Raw genomic sequence first — 17,637 nt, forward strand, 5'->3', positions numbered from 1 at the left:
TACTTCAACTTCTCCTCTTCCATCTATCCTATGTAGTAACAGAAAACTGTCGTGCTTTTCCTCTTTGGAAGCCTCCAGGCTTTGCGAAAGAAGGAGAAAAAAACAAACACAAAAACCACATTTCGTATCTTTCTCAGAGGGTAAACAATCTCACTCTCACAGAAAAAAAAGATACACACAAAACTCTTCACAATTCATATGGACTTCATCTGCAAGTCACTCATTTATTGCCTTCTGTTTGTATTTATGGTTTATAGTTGTGTTACTTCGACCAATATTTATAAATTCAAGAAGTTTAGAGTTTAGTTGTCAGTTTCACCATCAACTTTTGGTTACTGAAATGCTTGTATTGCAAGCACTACAGGGAATTAATTCCCTGTTTAAAAATAAGGTTTAAAAACATTTCTATAAACAAACGTGTGAGAAGACATAAGTCTTAAACCCTGTTAAACCTATTCAAGCTCCAACTGTCCTCTTCCTCCAAAACTTCTTCCACCTCAAAATAAAATGCATGCTACCAGGATTCAATGCTGTGAGTTCAGTGTCTCCAGGATACATGAATCAGATACACCTAACGTTTAGACAAGATTTTCTTAACAACAGAGAAACATGCTCAGAAACTCAGTTTTATTCTCTTACATTAGCAGTTTCTCATTAACCTTGACTTTCCAAACCTGGTCACATTTGCTGAAAAACTGAACAGAAGCCTACATTATGTAAGGCCTCAAAGTCTTCCCATACTTCCAAAACATCCCAAAAGCACTCCCTGAATGAGAATTTTTCGTTAATGATCAAATACTTGTGGTATGTTCAACACTTTGTGATGTGGTCAAAAACGAAGATTATCATTACCGTTTTCATCAACTGGAAGCAAACATTGTAACTTGAAAAAGTTATGACAAACCTTTAAGAAATTCAGAAGGCTCGTTTGAAAAGACCAGTGAGGTGATAGTCCACTAATATTCTGCCACAAGAACACTCAAGATCATAAGCCTGAAATATTCAGGCCTAAATATATAAGCTCATGTAGAAGCTATAAGCTCATGCTAATGGTTTTAGATTTATGGAAGTTATATGCCTAGCAATTTGTACAGACTCTTTGGTGATGATTGCTGCAAGAAATTATTACAGATAAGTACACTAAATTCATCTAGTGTTTATAATGGTTTCCACTGTCACACCGTGGCAATCTATTTCTGTAAATTTTCAAGGACTTTTCAAAAAGGTGGTTGATGAGCTATACCATTATTCATCCCACTCGTTCACCCACCTCATCACTTTGCCCAAAACTATGATTTATGTACTCTGGGGCTGGAAATAATTTTTTGTTATTATTTCAGAGAGGCTTTTAGGGAGGCTACTGAGTGCTTGACCTTTATGTAACTCTATAAAAACAGAAATGATACCTAACAAATAAGGTCTTCCATACATGCCAAGCATTTCAGCAGTTTTGCAACAGGCTAGTGTTTTCTTGCTCATTTTGTCCAAAGAATTTCCATGGAGAAGGAAGCTGAAACCTGTCCGTATTTTCTGTTTCTTCATTCTCCCGCATTCGCAAGTACACCTTGAAGGAGTTCAAGTGTCATTCATCCCAAACCAGTCCATCTCACTGAAACATTTGAAAACCTTAAAACGCTACTCCTAAAAGCAGTTGTACAGCTAGCTCTTGAGCAAACCACTAAGCTGTATTTTTAATTCTACCACTAAAAGAGTTCAGAGAATGCAGATACGGAGCTCTGTTTTTAATGACTGTCTTGTTTTTACCAGTTCATTTCTTTCTCCATTTTAATATCTTTACAAAAATATGCCATAATGTCTTGGCATGTTCCCCAGTGTTCTGCAGTTTTAATGTAACTCTATTAGTGAAAGCGCTCATATTTTGCTCTATTACCTCACTCATTAAATTAACCAAATAAAACGTGAAACAACTGCGGTGAATCTCAAATGCTTCAGTTTTACAGAAGATTTCCTGAACATTTTTCCTCCTCTCTCTTCCTGGAAAGGTATATAACTTCTTATAATAACTGTTGCTCTTTGTTGTGTTGATTTTGGTCTATGTATCTCATGCACATCTGCCTGATCTTCCTGGAATCTGTTAAACCTGAGGGAATACTAATACATCAGGATCCTCAACTTCAGCATGACTTTCTGCTGCATCATAGCCCGGATTTCCTTTGCGCTAAGAGAGTGACTAAAACAATCACAAACTACATGACCTTACTATATGTGCTCAGTGTTTTCACAGCAGTTGCTTGCTTTCACATAAGCTAGCCTTTTAAGTGTCACCAGAGAGTTAGCTACACTAGACATTATGTTATATGCTTTTAAACAATTAGGTACTTGTTTGATTGGTAGCAGTTGATATTTGATCCCCTTGTTTGTTTTTTTTTTAAATTAAGATTGAATATTGTATGTTATTTCTAGACATCTATTGCAGGACCCCTACTAGGGCGGGTCTATGGCTATGTTCATATTTGATCAGTTATATCATAAAAACCACTCTGTGCTCAGTTATACATTGCTTAGAATATTTAAAAGTAGAGTACACAAAGTTCTTTTTCTGACAGTATCTGGACACCATTTTCCCCCACAGGGCCTCAAACACAGCTCTCTGAGACCAGGGAGCGTCTATTGACATCAACAGGCACTGGAACTAATCCTCAGATTCCCATTTCTGCAACACATTAGTTGCAAACTTCCGTCAGAGAATAGGGATAGCGACAATTTGTTGCAGCATACCAAACAGCAAAGACTGCTGTTGGAGCAGCGTGCAGGGCTCACGGAGCTGAAAGAACAAGTATCAACATCATTTGTTGATTCTGGCACACAGGTAGAAAGGAAGAACCTGACAACCCTGCGCTAGTGAAAAATGACTCTTCAGCATGGAATTCGTAATGAAAACACTGTCTGGCACCCCGTGTGCGTGGGAGGGCATTTCATGCTCCGTCAGGAACTTAATGCAGCAACAATGAAATGTACTGACAGAAAGGTGAGCGAGTGGGAATGGCTGAATACTGTAGAACTCAAGGAAAAACAAGTTTTATGTAGTTTTGGAAAGCATGATTGAAGAACCTTCCTATTTCTGTGAACGTAGCCCCTCTTTTTTCAAGCACAGTCAGTCTAAAAATAAGAAAATCTGTGCTACTATACTTGAAACAGAAGAAAACCCTCATCTTGTCACAGCTGATATCAATATTCATACAGAATGTGGGCACTAAAAACATACTCATGGGGTTACCTGCTTCCCTGTTTCTTTACCTATTCTCTTATCTATCTACGGCTTCAGCTTCACCTCTGATTCCATCTACACTGCATACACTCTTCTTTTTCTCTAATCACTGAAAGATCAAAGAGCCTCTGCAAAGTGGAGCACGAAGTTCAAGTCAAATTTCATACGTTATGTCAAAGCATCTGAAAACAGCTCATTTACCCCTAGCTATTAAATGCAGGTTTCACCGTTACATCACAGATTTTGTAACTGGCATTTCACAAGGCTGTGAAAAGTTTTATGACTATATAGGCAGTATACAGCTGCTACTTCTACCATGCACAGAGTGATGCTGCCATTTTCTTTAAAGAGTTGAAAAACATGAGAATATTTTAAAAAAATTACAGTTTCCATCACCAGGGGTCTCATCTGATTTTTCCCTTCAATCTTATTTCCTTGAAGGCACATTGTTCATTTACAGTTGACACGTCTCCTGTTCCCTCCACTAGCATACTTCAATAGTCATTGAAATCTGTCATATTAAGCAGAATATTTCACCATAAGACAACAAATTCAATAATCATTTCTTTATAAATTCAACTGAAGCATTTAAAAGTACCAGATATATAAGACTTATGGAGTCACGTCAGCTACAGTTTATTTACATCTCTATTAAGTACTTGCCAAATTCTGACATCTCAAGACAGCTTCCAGTACATCCAAATGTGTTAGAGGCTGTAGATATTGTACACACTCATTCCATAACCTCTTTGGTCAACAGTCTGGAAAACAGACTGTTTCTAAACCACATTATCCTTTTTGTTTGTGCTTGTAATAATTTTAAGATCATTCATATCTTGTACACATTTAGGGAGAGCAGTTCAAAGAATTCTTTTAGAAACAGCAGAACGACTTGGTTGTAGTGCCACAGATTTTCCCTGCTACTGTCATTTTAGCCTTTTGCATATATACAGCTTTAAATCAAGAAGGCTGGATGTTTAGGACTATCTTGGGGTTGTTATTCATAGGAAAAAAAATAATGAAGGGGAAAGTTGAGAAGCAAAGAACAACTTGAAAAAGATAAGCTTTCTTATTCTCACCACTGCTACTAGCACTCAGAATTTCCGAAGTAATAGGTACATTATCAGATATGCAGCTGAAATCCCATGCCACTTTACAGATATTCTCAGCTAACTGTATAAACATGACACTTATATCTATAGAAATAACTCAGCATAAAGCTAGCTGTACATTTTAATTTAATTAATTACAGTTGTAATTTTCCCCTCCACTTTCTTAACGGCCTCAAGTTCACGAACTACTTTAGGAGGCCAACTACATGCTCATTTGCAGAGGCTAGTAAAATATACAGACCAGCCTATCCAAATGCAGCATATTGCAACCTCGACTTCTTTGTGGCAAGCTTCCACACAAGCACGCAATGGAAACAGCTGAACAGCAGAGCCATTATGCACCTAAAAGTGTGCCCAGCACAGCTATTGCAAGGATTGCACAGGCTTGTTCAATTTCGCATCTCCACCTCTGCACAAGCAGCTGTTACCATGCACACAGTTGGCCTCATTAAAGAATCCCACACACCAGTGTCTTTCAAATTTGTCACTGCATTTTTACCTGGTAGCTTTCCAAGAAAGGTAACAAAGGCCACTGAAGAGGCCAGGACTCGAGAAACCATTGCTTGTAAGCACTATCACCATCGCTAAAACTGAAATAGCAGTACCAGAAATATTTAGTCTATTTGTGCTATACTGTGGCAACAAACATGGTAAAAAATCTCTGCATCCAATTTTACTTTGGGAAGAGAAATAAAATACTAAATATTGTGGATGGAAGAGGTTTGGTTTTTTTTAACCAATTTTTCTACTTACATAAAACTGTAATCTAAAATAAATTGTGTTAAAATTACAATTTTAAAGAGAGCCAGAAACATATTTGTTGGGTTAAATTCAGCCTTAATTCAGAACTTGTTTACTGCGTATTCAACGATGCAGCAACAATAATTTGCACTGCAAAATACTTCTTCAAAACTAGCCTGTATTAAAAAAATAGGCTGGTTATGTTTACGTGGCACTAAATGTGAAACTCCCAGCAATTAATTAGAACATACAACAGTAAAAAACTTCTGCGCATTAGGCACAGGTATCAAAGATTTGAAGCAAGCATTAAGACATTTGACTTATTAAACACCTTCAATAAGACGCTGCTAGCGTATGAAAAAAAAAGTCAAAACCAACAATTTTAATTCCTCTGCTACTTGCACAATCAAAACAAAAACAAATCTCATTTTTAATAAGCAATACACTAGATTTGCAAAAAAGACCACATTTTAACAAAAGCTTTGTCTTAAATATGATTTATGAGGACAAAAGATGTTCAGCATAATTAAAGAATAAATGGAATTACCAGGTTTATCTATTTTATACTCAAAGGACTTAAAACCAGACAAAAGTTTCAGAAAAATAATTAGATATTTTGGTTAACGGTAAACACTGAACCATTTCAAACACTCAGGCATATTGCAGCCCTGATTCATGCTTGCACTCTTACATCATCTTTATCTCTATGTCTATGTATAAAAACAGCATTGCATAAAGATTAGTTAGTAAAAGTATGATCTCTTAAAAAAAGAAATAATGCTTGAAATATACTAAATTTGAATAAATAACTATTTTTGGTGCTATTTCAGGTAATTTTTAGACCTTTTCCTGTGAAATTAGGGTAATGATACCCTGTGACTCAAAAGCAGAAACTGAAGTTGAACTGAACATATGCTGGCAATGACAGATCAAACAGGTACGTAGGAGGTTGTGAACAATAGACTGGAAAAACCTTTTACATATAGAATAACTAATCATAGGCTTACAGAATATACTTCAGGCTATGTAAATCAGAAAAGTCACATTAACCCACCATAGCTTTATCTGAGCTTTACAGCAGGTTAGAAAAAGCAACAGATTTAAAAACTAATTGTCAAAAAAAAAAATTACAAGGGCAGATACACGGGTGAATTTCAAGCACTTGCGACTAAAGAAACATGCTCTGTGCCATGTGGTCTTATAATGTATAGGCCCAGGGTTTCTGATTCCACACTATTTATGTCAAAAGTGATTTCACCAGACAGCAAACGCCCACAGTTTGCCATCTTCACACATTTCCATTTACCTTTAACTCAGCATCTTTCAACCCGGTTTTTAATTCATCTATGCTTTTCACACCTTCAGAACTTTCCTACCAGGGATTTTTCTCTGCCCTTTATTAGCTCCTCCAATGTAAATCTAATTATTCTGCTTTCTTAATTGTTCCCCACTGTTTTTTCGCTAATGAATGCTCATACATTAGTCACAACTTCTACACCACATCTACCAAAAAAGTCTTCTATACTCAAGCAGCAGAATACAGGTGTTACTCAGGATATAATTAAAAGGATCCTTACCTTTCCAAAATCTCTCACGTCAAACAAATCAAATGCTTCAAAAAGTTCACTTTTCTTCATCCCAAATACTTCACAACATGCCGAAAGAAAAGTCCTTATATTCTTCAAGCAAAGAAACTAGGGGAAAGAAAACAAAAATACTAAGCATCAAGTGTGTCAATTAGCAACTTGCATACTCACTTTGGTCACAAATATATTACAAAATTCACTAATACAATTATTTGTAAGTCAGCACTTCCACTATGCTGTGATCTTCCACTGGTTCTAATTCAGCCATAAAAGTTCCCTTCAGACTCAAAAGCATTAACCAAATTCTGAGTAGACACTTTGTGAACAGAAACTATTTTCTCTCTTTTTACGTAAACAAAGAGAAATTACAGTATGTTACTAGATACAAATCAGTCTAAATACAGAATTACTTCTCAGTTCTCTACGGACAGCATAGAACAAAACAAATAAAGTTACCTTAATAAAATTATATTAATATGAGAAAGTAATTCTTCATGCATACATCAAGTGTCTTCAGCTATTAAGATAAAAGTCTAGTTTGAATGTTCAATGAACACATGCACTGTTTTAACACACTAAAGACATTATGAATACATATTCTCTACCTGGAACACAGGAGCGAATGAAATTTGCAATTGAGAAGTCATTTACAATCTATCTAGTGGAGATTTAACATCCTCAAACCACCTTAATTTCTTTTTTCACCTTGTACTGAATCAAAGACTATTTCCTTTGAAGTTATCCACAGGCATAAATGATCATCTGAGTCTGGAAAAGAATAAAGCTTCTGCCACGATGCTCTCCTTATAAGGCTTTTAATGCATTTTCCTGTAGACTTTTTTTTTTTAAAGACCTTACCAGTACAATAGACAATAACTATCAATAGCATTGCAGTAACTAAAGAGGGATAGCTAAAAAGTGCAATATCCATTCTTGATAATGATTAGCACCATAAGGTACTAGTACCTTATGAGGGCATTCGCTCCATAAAGACGCTGTTGTAGAGTCTTACCATCCACTATACAGTACAGTTCGAAAGCAAATACAATATTTATAAGCAACAGTATTTCAAATGACCCAGCACTGTGCTTTGAATATGCATTTAAAACCTACTGATACAGCAACTCAATATTAAAACTGAGTTCCTAGAGTTCTCCATGTTATAGTGGATTCATAAGAATAAGGGTCATTTACGTTAGGATGGATAATAGAATTGCTATATGTTCCAACTTAATGTTGTTTATCAAAGCAGTATTTTTGATATTAATACAGACTGTCACAGCCACATCCTTCCTGAGTGCAAAGAAATAAATACCCAGACTGCTCACTCAGACAAAGTATGTCACTGCTTTACCTTCAGCATGAGACAACAAAATACCAATTCAACATGGAGCCCTACTTCATGTCTTACGTAGAACTAACAAGTCAGATACAGAAAAGGCAGAGCACCTGATAGATTTACAGCAAGGTTACAGATGTGAAAGCACTGATTCAACAAGAGAAGCTTCAGGAGTAGACAACTCTAGTAGATGGTTGTGGACATCAAGTCAACAGCCGACAAACTCATCGCAGAGCATCACAGAAGCAATCCCTGCACAAGCCAAAGCTCCCAGGAAGGCATCTGTGACTGACAACTGCCACATTAAGTGTAAGTGGCTGGAGACATACCAGGTGGAGCTGCAGCCTCCACCCCAAACAGGCCCCCCATCTGTACCTGCTCCCAGCTTACGGGGGGCAGCCAGTGCTGGGCTGCTCGAGGACAACACTGCATTTATGCCGGAGTGCTTTTATGCCTAGTGAAATTTGAAAAATTAGTCTAGCTTGCTTAGTCAATATCCCAAGCCTCTCTGGTTTTGCAAAGATTATAGCTTCCAAGTCAAAATTACAAAGTTAGAAGGCTAAGAGATTTAACGTGTACGTGCTGCTTCCACCATGATGCTGGCAGAAAGAACCAGAAGATTAGCTAGTTTGGGAGTCCACAGCTTTAAAAACAAGATGACACATACGAAGTGATTGTTTTCCAATACATTTTTTTCCCCAGGTTTTTTATTATTTTCCTTAAAAGCCATCTAGGGCCACTAGGTTTGTGCAATGCCGAATACTGATTCAATTTGAATACCAATTTACTTTCTTACATTGAAATTCTCACAACCACTGAGAAATTTTTTCCTCACTGGAAAACTCAGCTGCCTTTTTAAAACCTAAGTTTTGAGTTTAGATTAGTTAGTGCTGAAGTCTGCCAGTGCAAAGAAAGCTTACAGCTGCATTAAGTTGTTTACCTCTAACAAGAGCAAGAAGTTAAGGGAGAGACAGGAGCTGTCATGGGCCTAAAATCTGTCCTAGATTTGCTAGAGAGCATTTCAGTGAGTTGCATTTAGCTTCTTAATATAGCTAAAAGAACCATTTAATGTATCAGCAGTTATGCACAAACAAAATGCCCTTCCCATTCTGCAAAACTTCTCCCATTATTCTTAACAGAGATCTCCTACAATAAAAGATGAAGATGGCAGCATTTTTTCAACAAGATTTATCAGTTACTTCAAATTTGGAGGGAATTTTATGACATCAGCCTTCTGTGTTTAAAATTATCATTACTATGAATTATATGCAAATAGACAGGAGAGCATATTACAACAAATTCTGTTTCACTTAGCCCACATGTTTTAAAGGAAATATTAAAGTACCTACACTGTAAGTAATAAATTAAATTCTTTGTAATATTCTAACAGAGAGACCAAAGAAGAATCTAATCCCCTATCACCCCCCCTTTTTTTTAAATACTCACTAATTCATTAAGTGGTAAAGTGCACTTAACATTGATCATATGTTAAACAGACTTGACATAATTATAATCTAACATTCAATAACCATACGGCAACAAAGCAGTTATATTGCATTTCTTGTAGGCTAAAGAAACCACAGACTAAGCATTTGTCAGATCTACCTGCACTTGAGATGGGACCACACCATCAATGAGTGTGCGCCAAACAGTGCCTTTAGCAGAACAGGCCTCCTGACACAAAAGTCTAACCACCCTGCTAGTTCAAAGACTGCTTAGTGAGTTTAGGTGGGCATCTAAAGATTCAGTATCCATCAATTTTCTCTTGTAAAATGAAAACACTAAACTATTAAGCTAACCACAGTAGCTACCAGGATAAAACCATGAGACTACTAAAACCAAAAATGTGTTCATATTTGTATGCACTCATTTTGCCATAAAATGGGGGGGGGGGGGGACAACAACTTTAAAAGGAACTCGTTATATGCGACTCATGTTTTAGAAAAGTTATTTGATTACATTACCCAGAAAACTTTCAGAAATATTTCCAGAACTTTATATTGCAATCATCTAAAGGAACAATTTTTCTCAATGAAAACAAAGATTTTTATCACTGTGGTTATTGTATGAAGAAGTACAAATTAGTAAAAGAAACCTCCAAATTAAGAAAGGGCATACACCTAAAATCTGGGAAGTTCTATAAACAACAACCCTCCTCGCTGGCAATAAGGAAGAGGCATCATCAGTCTGCAGTCTCTCATTAGTAAGTACAGTCCTCAGGATATTTGGAAACCTACCACATTATTGTGTTTCTTTTTCAAAGAAGAAGATTATACTTCGGCACACCACAAAGGAAATCATTAAAGGCATAAAGAGCAGTTGGGTACCCAGTTCTCTCAGAGATGCAAGGAGAGCTAGACATCTCTCACTTGGTCTAATCTCTGAAAGTCTCCTCCACAGGAAATGTTATCATTCAGTACAAGAACTGGTTTCTCTTCATTAAAAGGTAACCTGACTTACAAACATTCTCTTGAAAGAGTTAATGCTGCCTTTTTTTTTTTTTCTTCCTTTTTTTTTCCCCCCCAACTATGTGGCTATATTAGGAGACAGTAGTCCAAAATTCTTAATACATGGATCAGTAAAAACATTGCAGGAGGGTAGTATAAGCCATAAGTCTGAAAAAGTTTACGCTAGTGAAAAATACAGCTTATACCCGGCTGATCTCCAGGTATACCATGAGAGGACAGCACACCCAGCACCCAGAGACAGATTGACAAAATCACAACCCGTTGGGGTTCAGGGCCCTGAGAACAATTTTCAATGTTAACATTTGTAGATTATCAAGACATTTCTAAAGCACCCTAACGTTTCACAGCATAATTAGTTACACTACTACAAACCGATAATGTCATTGTCAGGACTGCTGAAATGGTACACCTCTTGTGATAAACCACTGTGTTTTTATGGAACAGATTAGAGTTTTAGTGGCCTCTGGTCCTTTCTGCACTGAATTTAATTTTATAAGAGGCATTATCACAACATTTATTGGAATGAAAAGCAAGTTTGCAAAAAAAAAAAGTTTACCACCTGAAAAAGCAGGTATGGTTTGTATAATTGGGACTGTATTTGTCTGAACAGATGGAAGACAGTGGAAGAGAATGGGCAAACCAAATTATACTAAGTTCCACAGAAAAAGCATGCTGTTTTCTACCATAACATTGGCCACTTCACACAAAAAGAAACATTTGAGGCTTTTTCAACACAGTATATGGTTATGTGTGCTGGCAGAAATGTATAGAAATATTTTACAAAGGGTACTGAATAGATATGACTAATTAGATACAAAAAGCACAGGCAGGACTACGGCTGCCCACAGGGAAGACTGGTTTCTCTAACCAGGCCTCTAATGAAGTGAAAGATTAAATGCAAAAGAAAAAAAAAGAAAAAAAATTCAATTTCATGTATCTTCTATTCATATAATCTTAGCGGTATTTCTCAGAAAATATATTTTAGCACTGAAGTACTTCAATGGAATAAAGGTCTGTTTGATACAGACCATAATATTCAGTATCTAGATGGGTCTTTTGTACTAAAACCACTCCTAAGGGTGTTCAGAGACCACCACAAAGAGCTCTGAAGATCAAATTCTGCCGTGAGACATTTATATGAAATTCCAATATAGCAACACCAGTCAGGCGAGTGAAAACTGAAAGGCCAAGAAATGACAAGCATTTAGGAAAGACAGAGTTCTAATCCACTTTCAACTTTCTTTTTTTTTTTAAATTACCAATAGTGGAAAAAACAGCTATTTGTATTTATTTCAACTTCCACCTCCTTTTTATTATGGTGATTTAGTCACAAGCAAGGAAGAAACCTTGAGTAGCTGGCAGTTTCCTTCTATTTGTATCTGGATCAACAGACATTCATACTGCATTTAGGACAAACTAGAGAACATACTGAAGCCTGACCATCTGAGACAGTCTAAATAGATGCTAGGCTATAAAGGGGTATTGAAAACAAAATGGATCACTGTCACTCTACGTCAGGGACGGTGGGTTTTTTCCAGTGTGATTCACTTTTGCTGACATTGTATACCCATCCCTTCATCACCAAACTTCCCAGGCTTTTTTGCATGTTGCATTCACGGCCCTGCGCACACTTCAGGAGGATCCCAGTAACTGCACGAGAACTGAGGCCAGTCGCCCCTAGCCACCATCACGTAGAAGCTATGACGAAAGAGTAAAAATGTAGAAAAAGAAGGACTCTGCTTAGCCAATTGTCCACTAAATCCACCTTGCCTCCTATGGGAGAAATAAGGCATGTCAATCAGGGGAAGTCCAGAAATCTTCCCCTCCTATTCCTCCTCTACGTGGCACCACTTTATAAACTACACAGCTGCAGCTATTTGCCTTTGCCTACTCTTTAAACAGCCTTATAGGCATAAACAAAAAATTGTGGGGTTTTATGTAACAGCCAGCATTTTATGATAAAAATAGTTGAGGAAAGGCCAGACGTTCAAAACAAATATATAAAAGGGAAGTAATCAGATGAACAAATTTGGCTTCAATTCACACATCTCAGAAGGCACAATCACTTTCTTTTTTTAGTTTGTGAAATACTGATGTTACATGCAAGGAGGAACATACAGGCTTGTGAAGACAGGAGATTTTTCTATCAATCATTTATGGTCTTAGAAAAGCAGAATTACACAAGAATAGAAGGCAGAAGAATACTAGAGGAACAGATCACTGCCATAACACTTCCATGCTCTTCCTGCACCTCAGCACTTACTGCAAAACATGGGCTCCTGACCCTTCCTGTCCACTTCTGTTCTGATAGGAACAGATTAGCTGGGAATATCTCATTTTGGTTTCCGCTCTGTTCCTGAGAATATATGCAAAAGGAAAATAATGCAGTTATACCTCTTGAGCAAGAGAAGAAATATGAAAATTGCCATAATGTATTTAACTGGAAGAATTGCTTTCCTACATTCTGTCACCAAGATTGATATGTGCAAGTTGTTTCAGTAAAAGAAAGCACCGAAACAGAACAACTTGTCTCCTCAAAGTTTCCATCAAAGAAGTTGGTTAATGCCCTGAGGGTTGCAGTTTTTTCTCTTCTCACTTGTTTCAGTATTTATTGCAACAACTGTGTTGACAGCAGTAACATAAATTCTATACTAACACTGTTTGAATCCTGCTAAGTCCACATTTAAGCGAGAGAGCCAGGAACTCCCTACTGTGACCAAACAGCACCATCACCTCTTCTAGCCGTGAAGTGAAGACACTGTGACCATAGCGAAGCTACACAGCAGCAAGACCAAAATTGTACCTTGAACCTATATATATATAGGCAACAATAACTACAGGTACCGAGCCAAGGGTTTCATCAGCTCTTCCATAATGTGTGCACACAGGAATCGTCTAGCTTCCTTTAAATTCTTTCAGCCGCATCCAATAAAGGAAGAAAATTAGGTACTTACAGCTACAGCTGCTCATATATCAAGGGCTCCTTTCCGTAAGCCAAGCTGGATGGTTCCCCAACACATGCCATGTTTGACAGACCAATCCCAAAAGCAGGGTTACCAAAATAGGAGCACGTTATACCTCTATTAGATGACACAATTTTTCTTTAAGATCTCTATGTTCATTAACACCAGATTAGTAGGTACTCAGACAAAGCAGGGGCCCACTGTGGTACCGACAGAATTGTACATTCAGGGTTAACAATTCAACACAGAAATCATTCCTGGCTCCTTCACAGATTTCATCAGCCAAAGCAGATTAGATTAGTTCTGCTCTGCCAACAGGAGTAATTATCACTATATGCAGTAAAAAATAGCTGTAAGGATTCTAAGTGAATGAAGTACGGACTCACTGATGAAGTCTTAATTAGACATCTATTAACGTCTTTTCCTAAGCCAGCAAGAGGGAAAACAGCAATACCAGAGTCAAGAATGGAAGTTTTAACATTTCTATTGTTCCTATGCGTGCCACTTTTCTTGTAAAGAGCTTTAAATTCAGAGTCTTACTGACGGTAGGCAATGCAAAAGGGCCATAAGGAATTTAAAGACCAAGTCAATGCGAGAGGATGAGTGCTCCTATTTTCAGTAAGCAAATGAAAGCTGCAAGGCTGTCTCCAGAGATTTTTTTGGTTTTAAGTGTCACAACACCACAAGTAAGTATTATTCTTTTTCACACTCTTAGATAAAACATATTAACTTGCAAATTACATTTAAAAAAGAAACTAACACACACAGGAAGAACATGTCACTCACAGCAAAGGAATTCAGTTTTATGTTCTGCATTGGGCCTCTTGTTCTGCAAACCATCTCCATCATTCCAATCATCAATATTTTTAAAGCTCTAAAGCAGGAGCAAACAAGCCAAATATTAAACACCTCCTAACCTTTGCTCTCCAAAAGGTTACAAAGCAGATGCACTAATAAAGATAGAGGAGACAGCACACAGAGTTCTGCAACAGGCAGGCTCATTATCAGTATCTCAGCAACTTACAGCCTATACCTTAGCTCTTTCTATAGTCATTTAAGAACCATTTCGGGGTAACAAAACATGCAAGACTGGTACCATTACATAACTGTGAAGACTTTTGCTAAGAAACGTGCTATGCAAGGAACAACAACAGATATCCCTTAATTCAGAGAATTAAGGAATACCTAGGGAGATCTGTAGTGTTATTAGCTTACCAGATGTGGGCCACCTTTGAAGGCCTACACAACGCGTAGGATGCTGTATGAACTATAAAACATATTAAATTCCATTGAACCCCTGCTAACACAGTATGAATATTAATAGCATAGCCTTTATTTGCTCAGTTAATGTAGTAATTAAATATTCATAGAAAAGCTCTTCTTAAAATTCCTGACTACTATTCAATCGTGTCTATTGTACTTTGGCTTGAGTATGAAGTTTTGTTTATGTACATTTGCTCTTCTCTGTGCTTCAAAGAAAGAAAATGGAAATTGAAACTTGAAAAAAAGCTGAGGAAGCACAAAGGATGCTCAGCTTTTATTAGTACTGATAGGGGGTGAACAGAGGGCAAGGGAAAAAAAAAAAAAAAAAACGCTCAGGACTTGTCATGCATTCCTGACTCTCTCCCTGGCTATGCTGGCAGCATAGCATTGGTTAAGCAAGTGAAGGCAAAGAAGCATTTAAATTCTCTGTGTCCCTGAAGTCAAGTACTCCTACAAGCGATGAAACTGGCAACTTCTAGTCAACGGTTACTGAAACACATTCAGCAAACAGCTTCCATGTCCTACCATCAGAACAGGAGTCACTAGGCTGCCTGAAGAAGCAAGAATCTTTTTCTTCTTTACCTACTGCAAGATGAAAAATAAAAGAGAGCTTCAGGAAAGCACACAGTCACTAAAGCAGATGGGAATTTTAAGACCACAGAGCCCCAACTACAGGAATTCCCCAAGTGTAATTGGCAAGAGGCATGGGTGTGAGCTCAGGACAGCATCCTGTTGCAAAGGGCAATTTTTTGAGGAGCCCTTTGTTCCCTGATAGCAAGACTTAACAAGTCTATTCTGCAGTATCTTGACAAAAAGAACAGCAATTGGAACACAGTATCAAGTATGCAAAGCACTCAAGAGATTAGGTAGGGGGTTTCTGTGCTTAGTTACCCTTCCAAATGACTAGCCCTACCTGTCTTATATCCTGAAGTTGCATCCCTAAAATATCTTTCACTAAGGATCTCAGTGTCTTACAAACAAATGCAAAAAAAACGAAGACAAAGGGAACACAGAAAACGGTCCTGAGGAGAACAAGAATAGGAGGAAGACAGCAGCAAGGAAATGAAAAGAGGACCATAGGAAAAGGAACAGGAAAGGGACAGACACAGAGTGAAACAGAAGTTTAAAAAAAATCAAAATAGACCAACAGAGAGAAAGATCCAGTGGGAAGGACCACTGAAGTAAAAAGGGACTTGACTTGCTAATGATTAAATTGTGGGAAAATATGAAATAAAAGCCAAACACAAGAAAATGATGTGTTAAAATTTTGCCATTAAAATGCTTCCGGCAAAACTATTTATGAAACCTCCATTTAAAGTAAGACAGTGGTCACTGTGCTGTAAATTGTATTTACAATTGTGACATAGAAAATGCTTCTGTAAGGGACAGAACTGTAAAGGACACTGGTTTTCTGCTAGGATGTATTGTCATTGATCCTGACATAGGGTTTCTAATCACTCACACTTTAACTTAGTTGATGAAACACTAGCAATTGCATAAAACTGTTGTACAGACACAAACCTCAAAACCTACACCTTCCTAATGTATTTAAACTTATTGAGCAGGGGGCAGCGAAGGGGGAAGAAAAAACCTAAAACCTACAGCTTGATACATTTAAACAGCAAAATGAATGGAAAATCTCAAACCAATTAGCATTCGATGTTTTCATGATTAGTGAAAAAAAAATAATCATATGCACACTCAAACCACCAAAAAGCTTACAGCTACACTATGAAATACAGATCTTCACACCGGCGCTAAAGAGAACACCCAACACATTTGTTTCATACCATTAGCTTGGCACACTAAGATGCTGTTTCCATTATATCTTAGTATCTTTTACTCAAGACTGTGTTTGGGTTTTACAAGTCTCTAATGTCGGTGTAGTAACATGAGAAGACACCTTACCTTGCCTATGCCTGTGCAAGGGAAATTAACTTTGGGGTGTAAGGAGCCCCATGAAGGTGTGGCAAAAGACATCCATATAGGCTAAAGGTCCCTGCACAGAATTCATTTGAAGGATCCACACTTGACTTCAGTTCCATTACATTAAATACAATCCCTTTCGCTACTTCTACCCCACCCCTAAAAATAAGCTCCACTGAATTTATCATCTGAACTGGATCTCCTTTGTGAATAAATTGTGGCCCTAGTGCCCTGGACACAGGACCTGCAAGGCCAGACCTGGATCTCAACAATGCAATTCCTTCAAAAAGACTTACGGCATGGATTTTTTAAAATCATTTTTCAAATTGGCACGTACTGGTTTGTTCTCTTCTAAGCACTTCGAAAGGTCTCAAAAGCTGTCAATACTGAGTCTTCCACAGAAATTCAACACAACAGCAAAAAAAAAAACAAAAAACAAAAAAAAACCCTCTTCATACAGTTAGTCAGTGTCTATTAAAGGCGAACCTAACCCAAATAACTCCTGTGCTCTTCTATTTATTTGCAGATCACATAGATCATATACTAGGTCTATGATTTTCAACAGGAAGGAACAACATTCTTATTATCATTCATTAGCGTTAACATACATAATTCATTAAATACTTTAAATGCTTTCTTGAATTGCATATGAGTAGTCTCTTCTAAGCTCTTATGATCATGGAATAAATTCCTAGCAAGACCTTAAAGATGTAGTACAGCTCTCTACAAACTGCCAAATACAAATACAGCTGTCCTCTAGTTACTTATTTTAAAAATCCACTGTTCTGTTTTTGCTGGTGTATCACTTCAGGTTTGTGGTTTATTAGACCACGCTCTGTGGCAAGAACAGGGGTTTCTGATATATTCAAAGAACAATTCTCAAGGATTGCAAGGCAAGTTAGTAGACCAGCTAAGTCCAGAAGCCCAAACACAAACTTACAAACCAGTGGGAATAGCCATGAATAAAAAACAAACTCCAACAGTAAATTTGCAGGACTGAAAGTAAAAAC

General features: G+C 37.3%; 1 protein-coding gene across 5 annotated transcripts in view; it reads right to left on the minus strand.

Annotated features, from left to right (window-relative positions):
- Positions 1–17,637, minus strand: part of VAV3 (vav guanine nucleotide exchange factor 3) — a 179,692-nt gene that overhangs the window by 137,801 nt on the left and 24,254 nt on the right. For all 5 annotated transcript variants that reach the window (XM_087732765.1, XM_087732762.1, XM_087732764.1 and 2 more), the window contains exon 2: positions 6,660–6,776. In XM_087732765.1, the coding sequence (XP_087588891.1) occupies positions 6,660–6,719 (60 nt within the window). In that variant the 5' untranslated portion in view covers positions 6,720–6,776. The remainder of the gene's footprint in view (positions 1–6,659; positions 6,777–17,637) is intronic.

Source organism: Nipponia nippon, unplaced genomic scaffold (assembly GCF_047370975.1).
Source record: "Nipponia nippon isolate SJK-2023a ecotype South Korea unplaced genomic scaffold, ASM4737097v1 scaffold_5, whole genome shotgun sequence".
NCBI lineage: Eukaryota > Metazoa > Chordata > Aves > Pelecaniformes > Threskiornithidae > Nipponia > Nipponia nippon.